The sequence below is a fragment of the Nannospalax galili genome, unplaced genomic scaffold (genome assembly GCF_000622305.1).
Source record: "Nannospalax galili isolate Female #2095 unplaced genomic scaffold, S.galili_v1.0 scaffold346, whole genome shotgun sequence".
Lineage (NCBI taxonomy): Eukaryota > Metazoa > Chordata > Mammalia > Rodentia > Spalacidae > Nannospalax > Nannospalax galili.
The window spans coordinates 4,858,220-4,881,863 of NW_008357637.1; the positions used below are offsets into that span (position 1 = coordinate 4,858,220).

At 42.0% G+C, this 23,644-nt stretch overlaps 1 protein-coding gene across 2 annotated transcripts in view; it reads right to left on the reverse strand.

Moving 5' to 3' along the window:
• Chn1 (chimerin 1) overlaps window positions 1–13,450 on the reverse strand; it is a 193,083-nt gene extending 179,633 nt beyond the window's left edge. For both annotated transcript variants that reach the window (XM_008855298.2, XM_029557249.1), the window contains exons 1-2: window positions 13,298–13,450; window positions 13,072–13,197 (exon numbers count right to left, since the gene is read on the reverse strand). In XM_008855298.2, the coding sequence (XP_008853520.1) occupies window positions 13,072–13,090 (19 nt within the window). In that variant the 5' untranslated portion in view covers window positions 13,091–13,197; window positions 13,298–13,450. The remainder of the gene's footprint in view (window positions 1–13,071; window positions 13,198–13,297) is intronic.
• Window positions 13,451–23,644: the final 10,194 nt, after the last annotated feature.

Genomic DNA, 23,644 nt, shown 5'->3' on the forward strand with positions numbered 1-23,644 from the left:
TATATATAGTCTGAATTTTTTTCTTTAATCTCTCTTTTGACTAGGAATGAAATATATTCACAAATACCCTATATGTAATTGTGATGAAACACTGCTCTGTGTTCTGTGGTGGAGAAGAGATGGAGAAGGAAGTTAAAGGACAGGCAGGCATAAGGAGGCCGTGGTGAGGTGCATAGGCTGCTCTTGCCAGCAGGAGTGCCAAAGACACAACTCAGAACTCACAGCCTGAGGAGTTCCTTTATACCCTTTAGGGACTTCCACTCAGGTACAGCAGATCCTCAAGTTCACCACAGAAAGGAATTTTAGGAACAGATAGTAGGAAGTCAGTTTATTAAAAGGAGATTTTTAACAAGGATTTAAGCATGGAGGTTAGTAGAGAATCATTCAAAGAAAGAATGAGGCAAACCCAAGAGTGGAGGTGTGGGTTTCTCACAGGAGAGTCAGCCTAAGTGTCTTAGCAGTAGCCAGACACACCATTTTGGTAGCTCTCAAATTATATTTCAAAGGGTTGCTAAGATTTTTTTTCTCTTTTTCTCCCTCTTTTATGATAAATGAGATTATAGAATGACTCCAGAAGTGTCTTGGATGGGACACAATCTGATAAAACTATGGACCACAAGAATTACACAAGAGGATTAAGACATATATATATGTCTTTGGGTCTGGAGAGATGGTTCAGTGGTTAAGAGCACTGGCTGCTCTTGCAGAGGACTGGGTTTTAAATCCCAGCATCCACATGGTGGCTAACAACCATCCATAACTCCAGTTCCAGGGGCTCCAACACCCTATTCTGTCCTCCACGGTCATTACATGACATGGTATACTTGCTTATACGCAGGCATAATACTTATACATATAAAATAAAAATAAATAAACCAAAAAATATATAAAATACATATGTCTAACTGTACATGGGATTTCCTGTAAAATTTCTAGAAAACTGCAAGTCTGCAGCTGGGAAAGGAGGCCTTAAGAATGATTCATTGCCATTTTAACATTCATACTTGAAAACACCTTTATATAGAAAGAATACTGTCTCTATGTCACCAGCCTTAAGAGCAAATGTTGTTAACTATGTTGGAATTCTTGATTCTCAGCTGGCCAGACACTTCAATCAAACCCGGCATAAGGGACTCCTTCTCTTCTTCATGTCCCCATAATTTTCCCTTTCTTTCTATCCTGCTTCACTCTTTTGACTTATTATCAATTCCTTTATACCACTGAAATAGTAATGGGAGGGTGCTGGTAACTTGCAATAGCTATGAGGGCACCAGGTTGAGAAAAGCCTTTATCACACAGACGAGCAAAGCATGGCTGTAATCAGAGGGAAACAATCCAGCGGAGAAGAGACTAGTAACACAAAACAGAAGAAAATTAATTCCCATGCTAATTATTCTCTATCTTCTTTCACTGTATCTTGTGAGTCACCTTAGAATATTTCTGGAGGTATTACTAAATAACAGAAATAAGTCTTCTTTAATCCAAATAAAATATGAATGCTTAAATGTTTATATGTATTGAAAAATCATATGAAATCTAATAGGAATATTCATGTAGCATACATACTATTATAAAAGATCATACTTTTAACTTTTATTCAAGTGTATGCGTATGCTTATATGAGTGAATGCGATATGTGTGGGTAAGTGTCTGTGGAGGCCAGAAGAGAGAGCTGGAGTTACAGTTCACAACTGCCTGATATGAGTACTGAGCATCCAACTCAAGTCCTCTGGAAGAACAGGAAGCACTCTTAACCACTGAGCCATCTCTCCAACCCAGATTATATTGTTTTTATTTTCAGAGTCTTAGAAGATTGGGTCAGGCATTCTGCTATGGAATTCCTATTCAATTTGATTATGCCCCCTTCGGTGAGGGTAAAACATAAACAAACAAAGTTAATTTATGTAATTCCTTTGTACAACTGAAATGAAAATGAACAATACTTTAATGAAGTAGAATCTGTTATCTAATTATGTCAAATAATTTGGAAACATCTGCTGGTTGTTAGCAATACTATAGTTAAACCTCAAAGAACATGTCCCAGAGAGATTTCAATTTTATTCAAGCCTTTGAGCTTACAGTTGAGGAATCCACAGTGAAGTATTTAACTAAGGAACAACAAAAAGAAAATTTATAGGAAAAAAAGATGAAAACAGGAGCATACATCATATGGATTTGGGCCTTAAGAGCTGTGGTAGACTTCATTAATTTCCAACATACATTCAAACATTTATGACCAGCTGGTGAGCATCAGATACTGGTCATTGCATAAAGAAGAAGTCCACAGCTTTCCCATTACAAAACTTCACTTCATGGAAGAAAAAAAAATGCAAGAAGTTAAACAATTGTACTGGTTAGTTCTTTTTTTTCAACTTTATACGACTATAGTCATCTGGGAATAAGAAACCTCAACTAAGGAACTGTCTCCATTGGATTAGCCTGTGAGCAAGTTTGTAGGGCATTTTCTTGGTTGCTAATTGATAAAGGAGGGTCCAGTTCATTGTGGGTCGTGTCATCCCTAGGCAGGTGGGCCTGAGCTGTATCAGAAAAGTAGGAGGGCAAGCCCAGGAAAGCAAGCCAGAAAGCAGCATCCCTCCATGGTATCTGCTTCAGTTTCTGCCTCCAGGTTCCTGCCTTGACTTCCCTAAATGTTGGATTGTGATCTGGATGTTATAAAATGGAATAAACATTTCCTCCCCAAGTTGCTTTTTGGTCACAACAAGAGATAGTGAGTCAGGGCTCTGCCACACTCAAAGAACCCACATCAGTAGGCACAGATGTTTATCTGGCACTATGGACAGAGAAAATGGAAGGCTACATAGAAGAGATGACAAGGATGGTGCCAAAGTATGCTGAACAAGTTTTTTTCAGGAAATATCAAGTAGTCCTGTAAGGCTGAAGCATAGTCACTACAGGAAGACAGTGAGGGATGAGGCCAGACAAGCGGCTAAGCAAGGGGTCCTTTTTCTACAACTTATATGCAAACTAGGGAATTTGAATTCAACCTTAATGCTCACCTAGAAACACTGAAGATTTTAAGCAGGGAAGTGAACTGCTAAACGAATGGTTTCTAAGATTTGATATCTAAGTGTAGACGCTGATATAATAAGTAAGAATAATGTAAAGGAGGAAAGAAGACAAATGAGAGGAAATGGTTAAATGACTCACAGATTACAAACACAAAGTGATAGTCCATGGCTATGTGTTTACTTTTTCTTGCTTCATTTATTCACCCAACAAATCTGGCTCAAGCACCTGCTAAATGTCAGACACTGATCTTACACAACTGACGAATTTAAGTGTCAGTGATTATGGTGCGGGTTGCCCCCGGGAAACAAGCATTGCAAGTTGGCTGTGTGTACTACATCTTCAGAGTGCAGCAGAAGTCACTACAGCTAGTGCCAGGAGAAAAGTCCCCTAAACGAAGTCAGATCTCACTAGAGCATCCTCGGAGGACACTGACAAGACACAACCTGTACCTTTAGCCACACATATAGGTAGAAATACTGCAGAACCACTTTTTCAAGAGGGTCAACAAACTTGTTAAAATAAGTGGCTAAGCAGGTAGTTCAGTAGGTAAAGCACTGCTACTCAAGCATGAGGACAGCGTTCAGATCCCTAACACCACATAAAAGCCAGGGGGCATGGTGGCTCTCCTGCAACCCCATCACATGGAAGATGGAGTCAGGAGATCCCAGAGCAAGCTGGCTAGCTAGAATAGTTGAATGAGTGAGTCCTGGGTTCAAGTGGGTGATCCTACCTCAATATATATAAGATGGAAAGCAACTGAAGAAGACACCAGATGTCAACCTCTGGCCACCACATGCCCATGTGTACATACATACATACCACATACATACACTACACACATACACAAATAATTTTTAAATTTTTACAAAGAGGGAGAAACCAGGTGTATAGTTCAGTGACAGAGCTCTTGCCTAGCATGTATAAGGCTTGGGGTTCAATCCTCGGCACCACAAAAGCAAACAAACAAGCAGAGAAATTGCCAGTATCTTGGTAGTAATACCGGTAACAATATTAGCTGTATGTCGTCAGCCACTGTGGTACAAACCTTACATATATGATCTCAATGACTTCTATACACAAAGAAAAAAAATAATAGCCCCTGTTTACATACAAGGACACTGAGACAAGAACATAGAGTTGACACTTGTAGAGAAAGAATCTGAACACTGCTCTTATTTCAAAATCAAGGACTCTTCTACCACACTGTTTCAGAAGGACCAACCTAGACAAGCTTCCATTTCACTCAGAATAAAAACTAAAGAACTTACTATGTTTCGTAGGACCCCAGTCAGTCTGTGACCCTCTCTCCTCCAGATGCCTGTCTGTCATCTGTTACTGCAGCCTTCCCTGAATACTGAGACAGAGCACCTAGACCTCTTGCCTCGCTTTATTCTTCTCCACAGCCCCTGCCATTTGGTATATTAGATCCATTTTTTTGTTATCTGTCTTTTCCACTATAAAAATGAACTCTTCAAAGGGAGGATCTAAAATCTGACACATATTAGGTATTCAATAAATATTCATCAAACAGCTAAGTATACAAATTAGAAAACAGGAAAGCATCTCCGCAGCTACACAGTTACTCAGAAGCAAAACTACAGGTTGGCTTCCTTCTCTCAATATCACCTATCCCCTTCCCCCAATCTCATACATCCCATGCTTTTTTTAGTACTGTTTTGTTTATTACACCACCTCCTACAAACCCTTCTTCATAATGCCTCACCTACTAAATAAAATCCCTGCCTTCTTTGCTCCTACAGGGCAGCTCCATCAAAACCCTTGCTCTATATCCTATATCTTGTCATTTCAAGAGCCTCAGTCCATAAATTATTTCAGGATATATGCAGATTTAGTATGGTATTTTTCATAAGCAACATGCTAAACATCATGCCTCAACTTTACCACAGTGTTGTAAAATTCTTTTGCCATGAAGATCTTCAGGGGAAAGTATTTCAGCCAAGCATATCTCTTAAATGAACACTGACCTGTTATCTATCCCATCTAACAAGGCCACTGAAATCCTAAAGCCATTTCTTCCAAAGTAAATTCATAGACATTAAGGAGCTAGGGACAAAGCTCTACATCAAAGGTGCAAACAGAAGGAACATGCGGTACAGGCTCAAGATTAAGTGCTAATGGCAGAAACAGGAAAATCAGAAAAGACTGTAGCAGCTTAAAGAGTCTAGAGGGCCCATTTAGTTTTTGAAATGTCAAGTTTGTGGTCAGAAAAATCTATTAAAATGAAGATGGTTCTTGGACTACATGGTTTTTCCTCTGGCCTTACACCAAGAAGCATAGGCAGTCCAATGAAAGTGAAAGGTAAGGCCAGACAGTAGAAAGTAACAACTCTCTGAACGGCTGGATGGAAAACAATGGAGGGGGGATTTCCACATTTTTAAGCTCAGATGGTCTTTCATTAATTACAACTGGATACAATTCACACTTAAAATTCACCCTTTTAAAGTGTACACTGCAGTGGTTTTTTAGTATGAACACAAGGTATTCATTTTTGTAACAAAGAGTCAAATGAGGAATATAAATTTATAGCTTTGTCAGATATGACTTTTTAAAAAAAATTTTATGAGTGTTTTGCCGGTATGTAAGTACACCCACGCATGCAATGTCCACAGAGGCCAGAAGAGGGCATCAGATCCCCTGGAACTGGAGTTAACTGACAGTTCTTAACCATCAGATGGTAGTGAGCCATCTCTCCAGCCCCAAGATATGACTTATTTAACATGAATTTTTAATATTAAATACGGGTACCCTATTCTGTTCTCTTAGTTTTTCCTATCTTACTTCCTAAGAATAATAACTAGGGCTGGTGACTGAAAAAAAAAAACTCAAAAAAAAAAAAAAAAAAAACAACAAAAAATACCTTTGTACCCTTCCCTCCCCCTTTTTTGGAACAGAGTTTCACCATGTAGTACAGGCTGGCCTAGAACTCAGTAATCCTCTTGCCTCTGCCTCTCATCCCCTGAGTTTGTAAGAATGTGCTGCCATGTCTAGCCCCTTTCTCATTTTATGCATGAAGCAGATATACATCATCTATAAAGAAATACGCAGTATGAAGATACTGTATCTCTGGTGGTATTAAATTTCCACACAGAGAACAGCAGAGAAAAGTTGTCTAAAAAGTTGGGAGGCGTGACTAATAAAATGGAAAATGTTGACAAAAACTGATGAGAAAAAGCCAAAAGTCTTAATAAACATTAACTTTTTGTAACTCTACATATTCCTATCTTCTCTCTCCAAAGATTATGCTACTTATATAATGCCAATCTGCTGGGCCAGATGTGACTCAAAACCATATTCCTTTACATGCTGTGCACAGACGGTGACCATTGGAGTTATAACAGTTATAATTCCTTTATCTCTTTTACATGGTACCAAATTAAAAGACAAATTTTACAGTTAAAATATTAAGTTTTTGGCATAAGAAAAATATGTAGAGAAATATTTAAATTGGGGCAGAGATTTTAATGACAGCTAAAAATAAAAAACACTGAGAGGGGCAGGTGGTCTCTCCCCACTGGGCCACCTCTCAAGTTCTTCAGAACAAGGGAGAGACAAAAAGGTCAGCACAGAGAATGAGAAGTAGGTGTTTCCTTTAAAATTAGTTTAGGGTCACACAAATCATACTGAGGTGTTCATCTGACTTGTCTTTTTGAAAATAAATTTCAGGGCTGCAGAGACGGCTCAGAGAGTAAGAGGGCATACTACTCTTGCAGAGGACAAGAGTTCAGTTCCCAGCACCCAAATCAGGTGGCTTACAACACCTGTAACTCCAGGGTATCCAATACCTTCTTTTGGCCTCCTTGGGCACCCTCACACAAGTACACATACCCACCCAGTGCCTCCCAAAAATGACATTCCATTGGACTGCTCCAAAGGATCTCTACAGAGATGCTCGTAGGCAAGATTGTTAGAGCAATGACAAATGCTACATGAACAAAGGTAATAAAAAGGTTTCTGTGGCAGGAGGTCTGAGGAAAGATGGTAAGAAAGAACAAGAAGTAGCCATGGCTGTACAGATGGCAAATGCATGGTAGTAAGGGTGAGGCAGCACCAGTACCAACTACCCAGGTAGAGAAGAGTGGCACTCCAGGTCCAGCCAGCCAAAGATTGCACTGAACCTCATTGCTGGCTTGTGATCACCACTGCCACAGCCCTGTAATCTATAAATGATGAGATTCCTCCCAAAGGATGACCAGCCAACCCAGCATTGCCCAATGGGGCTCTGTAGGTATGGCCCATCAGGACATCCTGTCAGGTACAGTAGGTGAAAAGGTCAAATTAGATGATCTCAGACTTCTCCACTGTCCCAGCAATTATTAGACAACAAGTACTTCCCCACCTGGGAGATTCCAACAAAAGGTCCAAGCTGTACTTCAGACATTGCTAACACAGAGAATTAGGTTTAAGTGACCAAGTGAATTTACTGCAGTTTGAAAAAGATGGTGGAACAGCACAGGATTTAAACATCAATAGACACCAAGTTTCCTGTACGCTGCAAGTGAAGTTTGTAGACCAAATGAACAGGACCAGTGAGGGGAGTCTGTCTGAACTGCATCTTGATAAACATTTTGAAGTGAAAGGATTTAAAACCTATCAATCTACAGGTGTAGCTCGTAGGACATTCATCTAGCATGTGCAAAGTCTTGGGTTCAATTCCAGTATGGGGTGGGAGGGTGTGCAGTAACTTTGGGTCAGCAAGATGGCTCAGCAGGTAAAGGCACTTGCTGCCAAGCCTGACAACCTGAGTTCGATGCTTGGGATTCCTATGTTGGAAGGAGAGAACCAGCTCCCACAAGTTGTCCTCTGACTTCCATGTGCACACTGCAGCCCTCACTCCCATATACATACACACAATAAATAATAAATTAATTTTAAAATATTGTATCAAGGTTGATGCTGAAACATGGGTTCTTCAAAAGTTGAAGAAAACCAATTGCAAACTGAGTTTTCAAAGATGAACATTTTCAGGACTGGAGAGATGGCTCAGTGGTTAAGAGTGCTTACTGTTCTTGCAGAGGACCTAGGTTCGATTCCTAGCACCCATGTCAGGTAGTTAGTTCATAACTTCTGGCATCCCCATGCACTACATTCATGTGCACTGACCCATACACAGATACACTCCCATACACATAATTAAAAATAATTTTTTGAAAAATGTTTTTAAAAAGCCGGGCGTGGTGGTGGACGCCTTTAATCCCAGAACTCGGGAGGAAGAGGCAGGCGGATCTCTGTGAGTTCAAGAACAGCCTGGTCTACACAGTGAGTTCCAGGACAGTGGGGGCTACAGGGAGACCCTGTCTCAAAAAAAGACTCAAAAAAAAAAAGGTGTTAAGATGAACATTGTTAATGCCCACAGGAGACCATAAAATCATAAAGGATTTGGGTTTCTTCTACCTCAGAACAAAATATATCTGCATTAACAGTGTTATTTTAAGCAGCAAAGGTGATTAGTAGTGAGGACAAAACATAAGATGACCTAAACCGTAGTTACATTAACAAGACTTTCACTGAGTCATACAACTAAGTGTGTATGACTCAATTTAAAAAAGTGAAAGCCAGCTGGGCATGGTGGCACATGCCTTTAATCCCAGCACTGGGGAGGCAGAGGCAGGAGAACCTCCGTGAGTTCAAGGCCAGCCTGGTCTACATAGTGAGTTCCAGGACAGCTGGGGCTGCAGGGAGACCCTGTCTCAAAAAGGCCAAAAAAAAAAAAAAAAAAAATGAAAGCCTTAGAGTTGGGGACATAGTTTAGTAGGTAAAGCCAGGCAACCATGAGGACCTGAGTTCAAGTCCCCACCCAAGTAAAAGAGTGGAGCACGGCAGTGAGCTCCTATAATCCCAGAAGAGACTGAGGAGAATCCCTGGCTCGGCCTGCTGGCTTACCAGCCAACCTAGCTTACTTGGTGAATTCCAGGTCCCTATGAGAAACTATCTCAAAACCCAGGTGGAGGCCAGGTATGCTGGCACATACCTTCATTCCCAGCACTTGGGAGGCAGAGACACAAAGATCTCTGTGAGTTCAAGGCCAGCCTGGTCTACATAGGGAATTCCAAACCAGCCAAGGTGAGGAGCTGAAGAGATGGCTTAGAGGGTAAAGTGCTTGCTATGCAAACATAAGGAGCTGAGTTCAGATTCCGAGCATCCATGCAAAAGTGGACTCAGGTAATTCCAGCACTGGAGGAAATAGGGAAAACAGGATCCCAGTGGCTCCTTAACCAGCCAGCCTAACAGAAACAGTGAGCTCCAAGTTTGGTGAGAGTGATAGAGGTAAAAAGTGATAGAGGAAGACACCCAGTGTCAACCTCTGACCTCTACATGTACAACCACAGGTGAGTGTACCCACACACACATACATGTACCACACATATAAGGCAGGGCTAAAACTCAGTATTTAGAGCTTCACAAGCATGAGGACCTGAGTCCTGAGATCACAGAACCCATGGAAAAAGTCTGGTAGGGAGAGACTCACCTGTAGTCCTAGTAAAGGATGGCAAGACAGCAGGTGGAGATAGGCAGGCCACCCAGCCTCATCTACTTGGCAAATTCCAGTCCCGTGAGAGACAAACAAAAGATGGAAGGTGCCTGAGAAACTACACTAAAATTGTATGTGTAAGTGTGAACCCCTAGCACAAACATACAAACCAAGGAGCGTGGTTCCTGAGGAATGACACCTAAGGTTGAGCTCTGGCCTCCACAGGCACAGGAAATGTGCATCTACACATGTGCTCTTTACACCAACAAACACATGCACATGCACATACACATACATATGCGCACAAAAGTGAGAGTTTCTAAAATTACCTAAATGACCTTGTACTACCTATCTGCAAAAAGAACAACCCTAATATTTATGAAAAAAACATGAATGAGAGGCTGGAGAGATGGCTTAGCAGTTAAGAGCACTGGTAACTTTTCCAGAGGACTCCAGGATCAATTCCTAGCACCTACATGGCAGCTAACAACTGTCCATAACTCCAGTTCTCAGGACTCAGACCCCCTCTTCTGGCCTCCATGAGCACTGCACTGCACCAGTGCACTTACACCCAACCAGGCAATACACTCAGACACATAAAATAAAAATAATAAATTTTTTTTAAAAGCATGAATGAGGGGCTGGAGAGACGGCTCAGTGGTTAAGAATACTGGCTGCTCTTGCAGAGGACTTGTGTTCAATTCCCAGCACCCACATGGTGGCTAACAACCATGCTAACTCCAGTTCCAGGGAATCATATGCCCTCTTCTGACCTCCGCAGGCATTGCATGACATGGGTGCCCTTACACACATGTAGGCAATACACTCATACACATAAAATAAAAATAGTACAATAAAAAGCATGAATGAATGAAAATGTAAAACACAAATTGAGGAAATGGATTAAATTCTTTTGTTGTAACACAACACAACCAGGATACACAAAGCAACCAGCAGTGATTACTGGGGGTGCAGGTGCTATCTCTGAGCTCTGACTGAAGGCTGACAAAGCATACTCATCAAATCTAGTCTCGTCTCCACCTCCCATTGCCTCACAGAACTTCATCACTACTCCTCTTCCCTTAGTATTCAGGAGTAAATACACTTGTGTTGGGGCTGGAGAGATGGCTCAGCAGTTACGAACACTAGCTGCGCTTGCAGAGGACCCAGGTTTGGTTCCTAGCACCCACATGATGGCTAACAACCATCCATAACTTCAGTTCTGACACCTTCTTCCATCCTCTGTGGACAATTCACAACAGTGGTGCACTTACATACTTGCAGGTAATACACTCATACACATAAAAATAATAATAAAAAATAAAAGAGTAAATATACTTGTAGTCTCAGTATTCAGGAGGCTAAGGCAAGAGGATCACAAGTTCCTGTCAAAGACAGACAGAGGCCAGACGTGATGGCACCTAGCACTTGGGAGGGCAGAGGGCAGGCAGATCTCTGTGAGTTCAAGGCCCGCCTGGTCTACACAGCGAGTTCCAAGCCAGCTGGGGCAACAGGGAGACCCTGTCTCAAAAAGACAAAAAAAAAAGCAAGCAAGCCAGAAGGGAAGGCTAGGGTGTAGCATGCTGGGCTCCTCCTCTTGTGCCACGAGAAAGACTGACTATAAAGGGGCAAGAAGTGCTTCTAAAACCAACTGATAGTAAACCGTAAATAAAATCCGTTTCCTCTAACTCTTAGGTACTTCTGGAACTTCACACATGCAAAAAGTTATTTGGGATTAGGCAAGTTTGATCAAATCTCCTAGTATTTACCTTACTTCAATGGCTCCCAAACATGTACAGAGTAAGAGATTCAAGGAGTGTCCCTTTAAAAATCCCTTCCCCAGGACTTTGGGCAAAGGCATCTACACTTTCACATGACAGGAGTGGTCTACAATCACACTTAAAAACAACTGCTGCTCCATCACTACCATAAAAAACAAGTTGGGTATGGTAGCACACTCCTGTAATCCTGGCATTTGGGAAGCCTCAGCTACCCAGTTAAGTTCTAGGCCAGCCTACGCTACTGAGTAAGACCCTGTCTGTCTCTGTCTCTGTCTCTGTCTCTCTCTCTCTCTCTCTCACACACACACACACACACCTACTTCCATTCAGAAGGATGCTTTGTAACACATTAACACCCATATTGTAGCTGAGTGAATTTTGTAAAGTGAATTCTATTTTTCCGCATGTGCATTTTAGAATCTGGAAACCTTCACTGTTTCACCTAGAAATAGAAATCTTCTTAAAAGAATATTATTTTCCCAATTTATCTGTTTTATATATCAGGTATGTCAATACTCTAAAAATGCTAGACTTGCAAAACTTACTTTTGAAGTCCTTAAAAATGCAAATCGCTTTAGAAAGGACAAAATAAATCAATCAGAAAATGTTTTAAAGAGGACTCTTCCTCTGGAAATATGTATTAGCTACAACAGGTGCTAGTTCCTTACTACAGGGGCTTCTAAAGACATTATCAACTAGGAGGAGAGCCTGCCATCATCTTTAACCTTTGTTCAAAAGAGTTCCCATTTCCACTAAATAATGCAGATTAAATACGAAGTACTGCAAAACAGCAGTGGGTTTTTTTTTTTTTTTTCAAAGAAAGAAGAACTAGAAGTAACTGAGTTTACTCAAGGGATTTACAACAAAAAACATTTAAGGTATGTGACATCAGTAATGGGCTTCATCAGGTGATATAATTGAAACTTAACTGGAAAGTCCATATGGTGAATAACTTATGAAGACTGTCCTTGTAGTTACCAGTAACACAGCATTCTACCTTGCTTCTTTGAAAAACTGAATTTTTTGAACATCTAAGTTTTGGCAAACTCAGTTTTCTGGAAATGATAAACCTAAGTATTAGAGTCCGTTTCTGTCAAAGGAAAAATGTGTATTTTCAGTGCTTCTTCCCAACCTTTTGCCATTGCAAAATAAGTCGGGGAGGGGACTCTTGGTGTCTTAACCATTTAAAAATAGTGCAGGAACACCCACAAAATAACATTTTCTTAATGAATACCCCAAAACATGCTGCTGAACAGTTACCTTCCAGAAATCACTTTCTTCTGTCCTCATTCATCACATAAATTTTTCAATTTTAACCAGTATCAAATTAAGTTCACAAATTATCCTTATTTCCAAAGCAATGTACCGAGTGTAAAAAAAAAAAAAATTAAAAAAAAAAATCCCCCAACAATCCAACAAGAAGCAACACATGGACTTGGTAATTCTAGAGAAGCTGAGGATGCTCAGACATCTTGTTCGAAATAAATAAACTTTCTAGGCTCTTTATCTACCAACTGGGGAAAGGTGGGTTTGGAAACAACCAGCCAACTTCGCTCTCAAGTTGGTGTCTTCAAAGAACCGCCTTGCGTTTACAGGAACCCGGGTCCCCAGCCTCCCAGCACGGCTCGGGCCAGGGCAGCACACGCCCATCGGCTGCCCGAGAGGAGACAATGGGCGCCCCGATCCGCGCGCCCGCCCCACGCGGCGTCGCCCCCAGTCCCCGCGTCCTGGGCGCGGCCGCCGCGGTGCGGACCGGAGGCCCGCACTCACCGAACAGGGTCAGGGCCATGGTGCCGGCGCTGCGGCGGGAGGCCCGGAGATCACAGCGGCGCCCGGCGCTGCACCTCGGCGGGGCGGACGACCCGAGGGGCGTGGCGCGGAGGCCGCGGGGGGCCGCTGCAAGGAAAAGTTAGGCAGGCGTTACTAGGGGAGCACGCTGACCGCGGGAGCCCGCGCTGGTGGCCGCCATGGACCCGCGCTCAGCGCGCGGCGGTACCTGCGAGGCGCGGGCCGGGACGGGGAGAGGCGGCGGCGTGGCGGAGCCCCCAGCGGGGCGCGCTCACTCCGCATCCCGCAGCCCCGCAGACGCCATCTTACGATAGCGTGCGGCTCTCCCGTGAGCGCCCCCGCCTCCCGCCGGCCCTTGGGCAGCCAGGCCAGCGCGTTGCCATGGCGACAGGCGCGCGGCCCGCGAGGGCGCGCCCTCTTCCCGGCGCCTGCAGCTGCGACCTACGGCCGCCGGCGAGGCGGGTCTCGCTGAAATCCCAGGCATTTTCATGAATGGGATGTGAGCGGGGGCAGGGAGGAGGGAGGCTGCGCTGCTACCCTAGAGTCACACTGGACTATGCTTGGTGCTGGCCGGCACCCAAGCGGGGTCGCCTGGGAACCGGGTTCGTTTGAGGACAGGCGTCTCCCGGGTTAACTGCAGAGCGGTGACCTGAGCTGAGGGAAGGAAGTCCGCACATCCCCGCCTCGCAAGGGTGCCCGCCTTCCCATTGGGATTCAGGAGCCGCTCTGATCAGATGGTCCTATACCAGGTCTCTTAAAAAAGCATCGGAGATTACCTAAAATAATTTGTTAGAAGACAGATGCTTAAACCCATTTTCCTCCTTTTTGCACCTTTTGTATGTTGTCTAAGGAAAAATCAGCATTCTTCACTCGGGCGCTTCTCTGCCACAAAAGATTATTCCCCTGAGCTTTTGATACTTATCTGATAATCACAGGCAACGTCTTTCTTTCTGATGTTTCCTCTTCGCCTTTGCCTTAATTAACGAGGGGCCAGAGAACGCCTTAAGATTATCAGCCAGAAAATGTTCTTGAAAGACGCAGCTGTGATGTTTTCACTTTAATGTACTAACTCTCTAGTTGCTACCTTTGTTCTCTTTAAGATGTTCCTTCTTTTTTGCTTAGGGATTTGGTACTGTTCTGGTATGTAATCTTGCTCATTTTCTCTTTGGTCCTCCTCATTTTTTCCTGCATGCTTCTCTAAGAGTTCCTCAGGTTCCCTAATGTCATTTTTCCTCTTTCTCTAATTTTCAACCAGTTACTGTGAGATTATATAAATAGCTTCTATTTGATGTATCTTAGGGATCAGGTCTTTATAAAATGATAATTACTACCTCAAATAGAGCCATGGCTAATCCATCATTATTTCACAACACAGTCAAGCACCAGAAGATGACGAATTTAAAAAAAACAAACAAACAAACAAAAAAAGCTGACTGGAAGGAGGAGCCAAGCCTTTTGTTTCGAATCAGTTAACTCAAGAAATATTAAAATATTTCAGCATAAGCGAGCATATGTCTAAGATATTGTGTGCTTCAAATTACCAGGTGTAAAATAATGTCCACTAGCCACTGATTTAAAAATATATCTTGAGATCCCCAGCGTTTTAAGTCTTTATTGAGAAAGAACTCTATTTGATTTTAAGTAGCCTTGTTTTCCACTCGCGAAAAAATTACACACAGCTCATGAAGATAAATGGAAACTCAGGAAGACTTTGTGGGGCAGATTTTATAACCATTTAGAGATCTCTGCAACCAGATTGTTGCAGACCAAATAGTAACTACAGGCTCCATTGTCTCGGAATTGTTTTGCAACCAAATAAATCAGTAACTACAGGCTCCATTGTCTCAGTAGCCTTTCGCCTTTTAGGTCTCCTAATTTCTTTGAGGTTCCAGTGGAAACAGTACCCTTCCCTAGAAAAGTGTTTATGGACAGAGACACACCCCCAAGTTTTTGTTTGTGTTTTTGTTTTTTTTTGCGAAATTTCAAGAAGATTATTCAGGGTCACTATGTTATCCCCTAGCTATCCTTTGTTATTTCAGAGTTTTTAGTCTTTATAATTTAAAAAAAAAAAATCCCTTTCATAGAATTTTAAACAGCTTTAAAGAAGAAAAGAAAAATAAAAATTGAGGACCTTGTGATTAAAGGATTTTCACAACTATGTAAACCTACTTAATGGCAGAACTAACAGGAAAATCTGAGGTTTCTGCCATTCCCCTAGACTGCCTCCATCCCCCACCAGTTTAAAGCTTGCAAGGTTGGAATTTAAAAGGAAAAATCTGTTTACTACTAGAAGCAGTGAAGCAAAGGGGCTATTTTGTCCACAACAATGTTTGTGTCCCCTTCAAGTTTAGAATGTTACATTTTGCCCAAGAGACTTTATTCACATGGGCAAGACTTTGTGTTTAAGGAGCTAAGAAAGGAAAGGTGCTCTTCTCTTTGTTCAGTTTAATGAGAGGTATAAGAGCATCAAGGTTTGGGTGGTACTGCTTAGCTTGCTGGGAGTTCTCTCCATCCCTTGAGATGTTGCCCTGGGAGTGATTCAGAGAATTGACTGTTCTCTGCTCAGATTCACCCATTTTACAGCCATGCTTGGCTACTGGACTTACATTTCAGTTATTACTAATGGCAGCCAAACAAAGCTGAATCCTCGTAATAGATCCAGCGTAGATTCTGGTGGGGACATTCCCCTGGCCTCCTTCTTGTTTAATGCAACAGCTGTTTTTAGGACACTATTTGGAACAATGCAGTGTAACATTGCCATCTTTCTTTTTCAAAGCTTTCTGTAAGTGATGCTTTTCGGTTGACTTCCAAGTGGTTTGATGCTCTAACAAAATGCTTTCTACACTTGATTAAAGTGTTCTGCTTTGAAGATAGTATTGGTACTCAGAATATGGCATTATCCAATGGGGGAACAGAATGTGCTTCTTCACTTAGCTGGAAATAAAGCAATAGACTTTCAACTTCAAATTCAATAAGAGGAAAGGCGTTAACTGCTTAGAGGTAATGATTATGGGTGGTGACTTTGCTTGTTTATAAAAATGGGTGAAGAAAGAACTGACTTTTTAAAACATTTAGTTTTCATTCAGAGATTTAATTTTGTACTTAACAGGAAAGTAAAGGATTTGTTTGTTCTGTTGCTAATTAGTTGTTAGATTTTAAACAAGTATTTTCCTCTTTCTAGTTCTTCCTCATTCACAAAATGAAAGGATGGGAGTAGATCAGCTCTGATACCCCTCTTAGGTTTTTCTGCCATTCTGTAGTATTTAAGAATCTTTTAAATCAAGTAGATTATGGAGAAAACAGATGACTCTTTTATTTGAATCTTCAATATATTTAAAGTACTGTTTATGTAAAGTTCCTAAGTATTCAGTACAATAAGGAAGTCACATTAAAGAGTTGGTGCTGCTCCTTCATCTGCAGGGTGTTATAGGAATGTTACATCTGTTGTACAGAGAGGAACCCTTTGTCAGGTTCAGCAGCATTAAAATTAAATTTATGCAGAGCACAATCTTTTAAATGTAGTAAAACGGTTTCTCGCTTTTATCAAATTTTGTTGACTAAACAGAACTTAGGCAATCCTTTAAAACTGTTATTTTTAACATCGTAAACTAATGACTTATCACAGTGTTTCAGATTTTCTTTTCACTGCTCACTTAGCTTCATTCCCATCGGTAAACATTGATTTGTTCCTCAGTTTTGAATGAAGCAGAAATTAATGAAGCAGTTTCTGCCTCACAATAACAAGTTAAAATTATAGCACTTTATCGTGTCAACACAGCTTTAAACACTGGAATACCAGCAATATTAACACTGTTCCCAAAATAGTGCAGAAGTTTGCTGTTGAAGGAAAAATGACAGTGTATTTCTGCTAATGTGATAGAAACATTTTCTGTTCCTTGGCACAGCAGTTTAAAAGGTTAAAATTATTTAAGTGTTACCATTATCTGACAGCATGTGACATCTCCTATGTTGATGCAATCAGCTGAAGTCTTTGTTTCCATTGTGTGAATTTGTGTAAAATGAACTGGTCTGTTTTTAATGTTTTCCTTAAACACTTAATCCAGATGAGTTTTTTCCCTTCTTTTATCCCAGATTTTCTGACTAAACACCTTACCTGTTAATCCCATGATTTAGAAAGAGTACTTTGAAAGGACAGAGTCATATCCATACGAGTGACTACAACAGTTCTTGCATCGAACATAAGGATTTAAATCATAAAACTAGGGAGGGGGGAAAACGAATGTCGCGAACTGTAAAATTGGCCATTGAGCTTAAATAATTTAAATTAATGTTTAGGAGAATTGATTGTGTTCTGTTGACCACCAGAGGGTGCCTAAATTATATCCACTGGAGTAATACTATGCCTTAGAAATGACATGAAACTCAGTCCGGAAAATGTTTAAGAAACCGTAAGAATTGAAGGTATGGTTTCCCTTCACAGTGCTTTACTCTAAAAAGCTATCTAGCTGTTAATTGCATATTATTGAGCAAACACTGCTGGTCCTTAGTATAGTCACCTCTGTTCTAGTTTGTTTCTCCATTGCTGTGACAAAATACTCTGACCAATACCAACTTGAGGAGGAAAGGGATTATTCAGCTTACATCTCCCGGGTTGTCCCAGTTCATCAGGGAGCCCAAGGTAGGAGGAGCACAGGGCAGGAACCTAGAGGCAGGAGCTGGAGCACAGGCCATGAGTAAGATCTTTTGGGATTTTTATAGACTTAAGAGCATAGTAAATGCTGTTTACTGGCTTGCTCCTCTGGCCCCCCGGCCCAACCTGTTTTCTTATACAGCATAAGCCCACCTGCCCAGGGATGGCATCCACCCACAGTAGGCTGGACCCTCCCACATAACTCAGTAATCAAGATGCCCCACAGACCTGGCCATAGGCCAATCCAATGGAGGCAATTCCCCAATTGAGGCTCCCTCGTCGCAGGTGTGTCAAGTTGACACTAAAGCTATCCAGCACAACCTCCAAATTAAGCAAATAAGACTGACTTTGTAACAACTGGGTTTGGGAAGGAAAGGGTACAAAAGGAAGGAGACTTGAATTCAAAATTAGAATGACCCAGGACAAGGGGCTTCTTGCTAATTACTCAGCAAGAAGAGAAACTTCAGTAAGTGATAGAATCACAGAAGTTACTACAAAGCCTAGGTTAGAATGTCTAAAAATGCCACAGGTTCTTTCTCTTTTTAAAATATTGTAATAAGGGGGCTGGAGAGATGGTCAGCGGTTAAGAACACTGACTGCTCTTGCAGAGTACCCGGGTTTGGTTCCTGGCACCCACATGGTTCCTAACAACCATTCATAACTCCAGTTCCAGGGGATCTGACAACCTCTTTGACCTCAGGCATTGCATGCATGGTGCGCTTAAATGTATGCAGGCAATACACTCATATACATAAAATTAAAATAAATTGTGATATAAAAATTTGTTTTGACATGTCAAAATGGCCACTGGGTGGAGAGAGAGAGAGAGAGAGAGAGAGAGGGAGGGAGGGAGAGAGAGACAAAATAAGTGGGGAATCTATTTTTAATTTGTTTTAATACCTTTTTAAGTGTTTTTTTCTGGTAATACAGCAGCTCTTTTGAGATGTTTTTATAGACTTATGATCAAGTACATTTTCATATATATACACATTAATGAAAGTGCAATGGTCACAGCTTGTCTTGGTAAGTTTTTGTTCTATGCTACAATCATAATATGTTAAGCCATCATTGCTATTCAAATGTATTTTTCTGAGGTTGCCAGGCATATCTAATGCCCAGTGTGGATAAATGTCTATTTAACTTGAGCAGTTGGATTTCTGCCAGATTTGCTCAAGAGTATATAAGAGGATTTGGCAACAAATCAAATCTCCCTGACATGGCCATGGTTTTTCTGGTTAATGTGGGTGTCCACAGTAAGGATGACTTATTCAAATTAATTATGTTGGGAATTATAAATCAGCAAAATTACTGTGAACTCTGGATGAAAATTATATAATAACTAGTTAAATATCAGCTAAAAAGGAGATAAGTAAATTTCCATGATTAAAATCACAGTCTGGGCTCAAAACTTACCTGTTCCTATAGTGGAGTTTTCAGAAAGCTTTTTTGTATCCTGTTGTTTAGGACTGTACTCTGACAATGAACAAATCTGAATTCATGCATCCATCCTTCATCCATTCAACAAATGTACCTTTAATATGCAAGACCGTTCTGCAGCCCACGCCGCCCACGCCCCCATTACCCGGGGACACTCAGAGGCAAGGGGGAGCCTAGTCAAGCTGGGACTCATTTATTGCAAGTGTTCCAAAGCTTATAAAGGCACCTGGAACTCCCCCCCTCCCCCCCCACCAAGGTGTATCTTAAGGATGGTCACGTGCTGATCATGCACTCCTCAGCAGTGTTCTTCAGACTTTCAAAGCAAGCCAGGCCGCGCCCCCAGTAACTTCCTTTTGGACCTACACAAGGTGGGGCCTTTAGGTACCCACAGGACATTGGCTATGCCAAAGGGCTTTTAGAGAGAGAAATGGGATGTTAGGTAGGTGGGGGTAGATATAGAAGATCAGGCTGTTGAACTGATGCATATTAATGTTATCTGAATTCTGCCTACTTTCTGTAAATACTTGAGGCTACTGGGAATTTGAATCCATTATATAAAATTCTACTTTCAAACTCTTCTTAGTGCCCTATTTTGTGTAACAGTGCGTATTTCTGAGGATAGTCTTGTACATGCTAGGCAAGTGTTTTATCACTGACCTAAACCCCCAGCCAGCACCTCCAGTAATGAAATTTTTAATTATACACATACATACATGCCTTAAAGCGCAATATATCAAAATGAAGTCCATCATTATCACCTGCTCCTCCCCCAGAACCCCAAAGGACAGCTTGAAAAAAAAAATCACTGAGCCAGCAATTTGGCTCAGTGTGTAAAGATGCTTGCCATGCAAGCCTGGAAGCCTGAGTTCAGTCCCCAGAACCCACATACAGGTAGAAGAAGAGAACCAATTCCACAGAGTTTTCCTCTGACACGCACGCACGCACACACACACACACACACATGTGTGTGTGTGCTCATATAACTTATAAAATCACTGATGAGAAACACCTGGATGCAAATATTGCTGCCACCTCTCACTACCTGTGTAGTCTGGGAGACTTTTGCCTCGTGAACTTTAGTTTTCTTCTCTCTGAAATAGAGGTACCTGGTTAGTGTGCAATTGGTTAGTTTGCTTAACCAAAAAAAAAAAAAAAAAAACCGAAAAACGGGAGGGGTGTATCTGTTAGGAAAAGGCCTAGAGTCAGGATGAGTTTCAGTGAAGGCTAATCCCACACACATAGAAGATCCCCCCAAACCCCTGTCTCCACTTTTGCAGTCTTACCTTCATGCACACAGGCCCCTAATCCTACTCTACCCTGTGGTAGCAAAGTAGCCTCAGAGCTTCTAGATACTACATAACCCACCTCTCCATCCAAGGAGGGAAAGTCTGCACCGACAGGGAACCTCTCCCACTGACTTGAGTTGGATCGTGTGCCCCTCCATGAATCCCCACTGGGGCAGAGACAGGAAGTGAGCACATACCAGCCACAGATTACTGGGAATCGTTCACCTTGCTCAAATAGCATGGTTGAGGTGAGTTCCCCATAGAAGAGCCAACCTCAGGGGTGAGAGAAGGGATGGGCAGACAGTGATGGCATCTTCTGGGGGCATTCTTAGAATTAAACAAAGCCAGAATGGACATAAAATAAATGTGTTTCTTCCTCCCTCATGGATTATCTTCCTCAGTATTCAATAAAGGTCAGTTTTCCTCTGATGCTAGGGACTCAAGTCTTCTACCAACAAGTCTCTTCCTTCCAAAACATTGTCTCTTCAGTGGAAGACTCCTCAAAAAGAAGCTATGCCCTCCTTTCTACCTCACAGGTGTTTGCTTCCCAGCCCAACAACAGTTAAGATGGCACCACGAACAGCCTGCTTGAAACAGCAATTGATCTGAATTGATAGTGTTTGTTCACTCTGTGTGCTGTGAACCAAACAGTTGGATCCTTTCTATTAAACTAGCCATTTGTTTCATCATATTTTTTCAATTTCAAAATAATTACAATCTTTTTCAAAAATCTAATTGATTCAATGCCAGGGAACTTACTTCCTCTATGTAGTAGGTTCTCTAGTGATGCCAGCTCTAGCTGTAGATGAATTGGAGAGCTTCCCAGGGTGGGCAAGTGTTAAATATGTCAATAATTGGCTCATAAGTACAGAGTTACCATATGATGACTAGATTATGGATCCTACAATCGCCTAACCTCTACACATAGTTGTATCTGGCAAATGTAATAAAAACGAATCATAGATTTTTACTGGCATTTTATATGAGTGTCCAACCTATACCACACATAAACTCCCTAAAACTCCTGTCCACTCTTTTCCTGCCGTAATTCACAGCTGCTCTAGAGCAAAGCACTTGTTCTAGTTTCTCCATTGCTGTGACAAAACACTCTGACCACTACCAACTTGGGGAAGAAAGGGTTTATTCAGCTTACATCTCCCAGGTCATAGTTCATCAGGGACCCCAAGGTAGGAACTCAGGGCAGGAACCTGGAAGCAGGAGCTGAAGCACAGGCCATGGAGGATCACTGCTTACTGACTTGCTCCCCTGGCCCCTGTTCAGCCTGCTTTCTTATGCAACATAGGCCCACCTGCCCAAGGGTGGCACCACCCACAGTGGGCTGGGCCCTCCTACATCACTCAACAATCAAGAAGGTGCCCCATGGATATGGCCACAGGCCAGTCCAATGAAGTAAGTCCCTACTTGATGTTGTCTCAACCCAGGTGTGTCACATTGACACTAAAGCTATCCAGCACAGCACCCTTAACAGCCCCCTCCCCAAGATCTCTCCCACACCTCAGTTCCGATGGCTTTCCTGTTACATTTTCCCACCTCTATTTATTATGTAGCTTAGTCTCTGGTTTCTGTTTACTTCCCTTAACCCTCAACAATCGCTGAATTCTTCACAGCACACTAGATCCAGGAAGTGGCCCAAGCAAGAATCTTCCTCTGCACTCCCTGCCCTTCATTCTGCACTTGTGTGCTCTCTCTCTCTCTCTCTCTCTCAAAATATTTTATTGTATTTACTTTATGTGTATGAGTGTATTGCCTGCATGTGCACCTGTGTAACGCAGTGCCTGAAGAGGTCAGAAGAGGGCATCAGATCCCCTGGAATTGGAGTTATGGATGGTTAGCTGCCATGTGGGTGTTGGGAATTGAACCCAGGTCCTCTGCAAGAGTAGCCAATGCTCTTAACCGCTGAGCCGTCTCTCCAACCCTGTCGGTTCTTGTTTCTCTATGTTCACTGGTCCATTGTATGTGATCAAAAAAGATGGAAAAATGTTTCTCTTTCTAATCAAAGAAATGGCAAGGAAAATGGCTCAGATAAAAAGAATCCAGAATTTTTAAAAAAGAATAATATAAGGGCCAGGGATGTAGTGTGTACTATTATATGAGGCCCCAGGTTTGATTCCAAACCCCACAAAATAAACAAGTAAAAGATAAATAATTGCTATGGGGAGGTAAACCTGCAGCTCTTGCCCTCAGACCTGTCTGGAAAATGGTGACTGATGGGAGAGAGCTGGCCTAGCTATGGAGAGAGGTAAAGGAAAAACAGAAAAGGGTCTTTTGATCCTGCCTGTCATTGGACCATCAGCACCACCAGGACACTCAGAAATTAAGATAATAAGCTCTTCAGCAGATGAATGACAGGGTGAAATTTGTTTTACTGAGCAGCAGGATTTTACAATTCCACTCTTAGAAGAATCCGATCAGTGCTGATTGTGTGATGGGAGACTTCATTAATACTTCTTTCTTTCTGATCTTGACTCAGCTGATGGGTAGGCTTTAAGACTGTTTAAGGGCCTGGTACCTCTTGAACTGTGAAGGGAAGCGGTTGTCACAGGGAATGTCTTCCTGTGTTTCTTCTGAGAAACAATGCAAATTGGAGAAAGATAACCTCTAGTGTCAAGGTGACACAATGTGCTTGTCCCAAGCAAAAGAGAAAAGCATGCCAAGTGAGAAGAAGCTCCAAAATGTCTGGTCCTCAGCTTGGCAGGGCCTCTGTCCTCTACTGTTTTCTGTCCTCCCTGCATTAGCTCACATTTTTCCTTGAACATTAAGCTGAGGTTTCTTTTGTCTAAAAAGTTTTTTTTTTCAACCTCGACTATGATGGGAAATATTCCGTTGATTGCATTACCTAATGAAATGGCTGATTCATTTCCCTAGCTTCTCTTTTTGTACGAGACAGTCTCCTGCAGAGAAAAGTTGGCATTTGCTTGTCTTTTAGTGGGTAGGCAACCCTTAGAGTGAGAGACTCAGCCTTGACAGTCCTTCCCACTCACCTAGACCTTTGAGACCTTGGTACCTCATCTCATCCCCTTTCTCTCTCTTAGCTAGGAGTTAGTTTATATAATTGAAAATACTTCCTTTCAATCTTTAGAGCTCCTATTGCTTTCAAGCCTAGGCAGCCTGTGGCAGTTTAAAGAGTACAGTGATTCAGATAGTTGGTTAAAATAGAGCA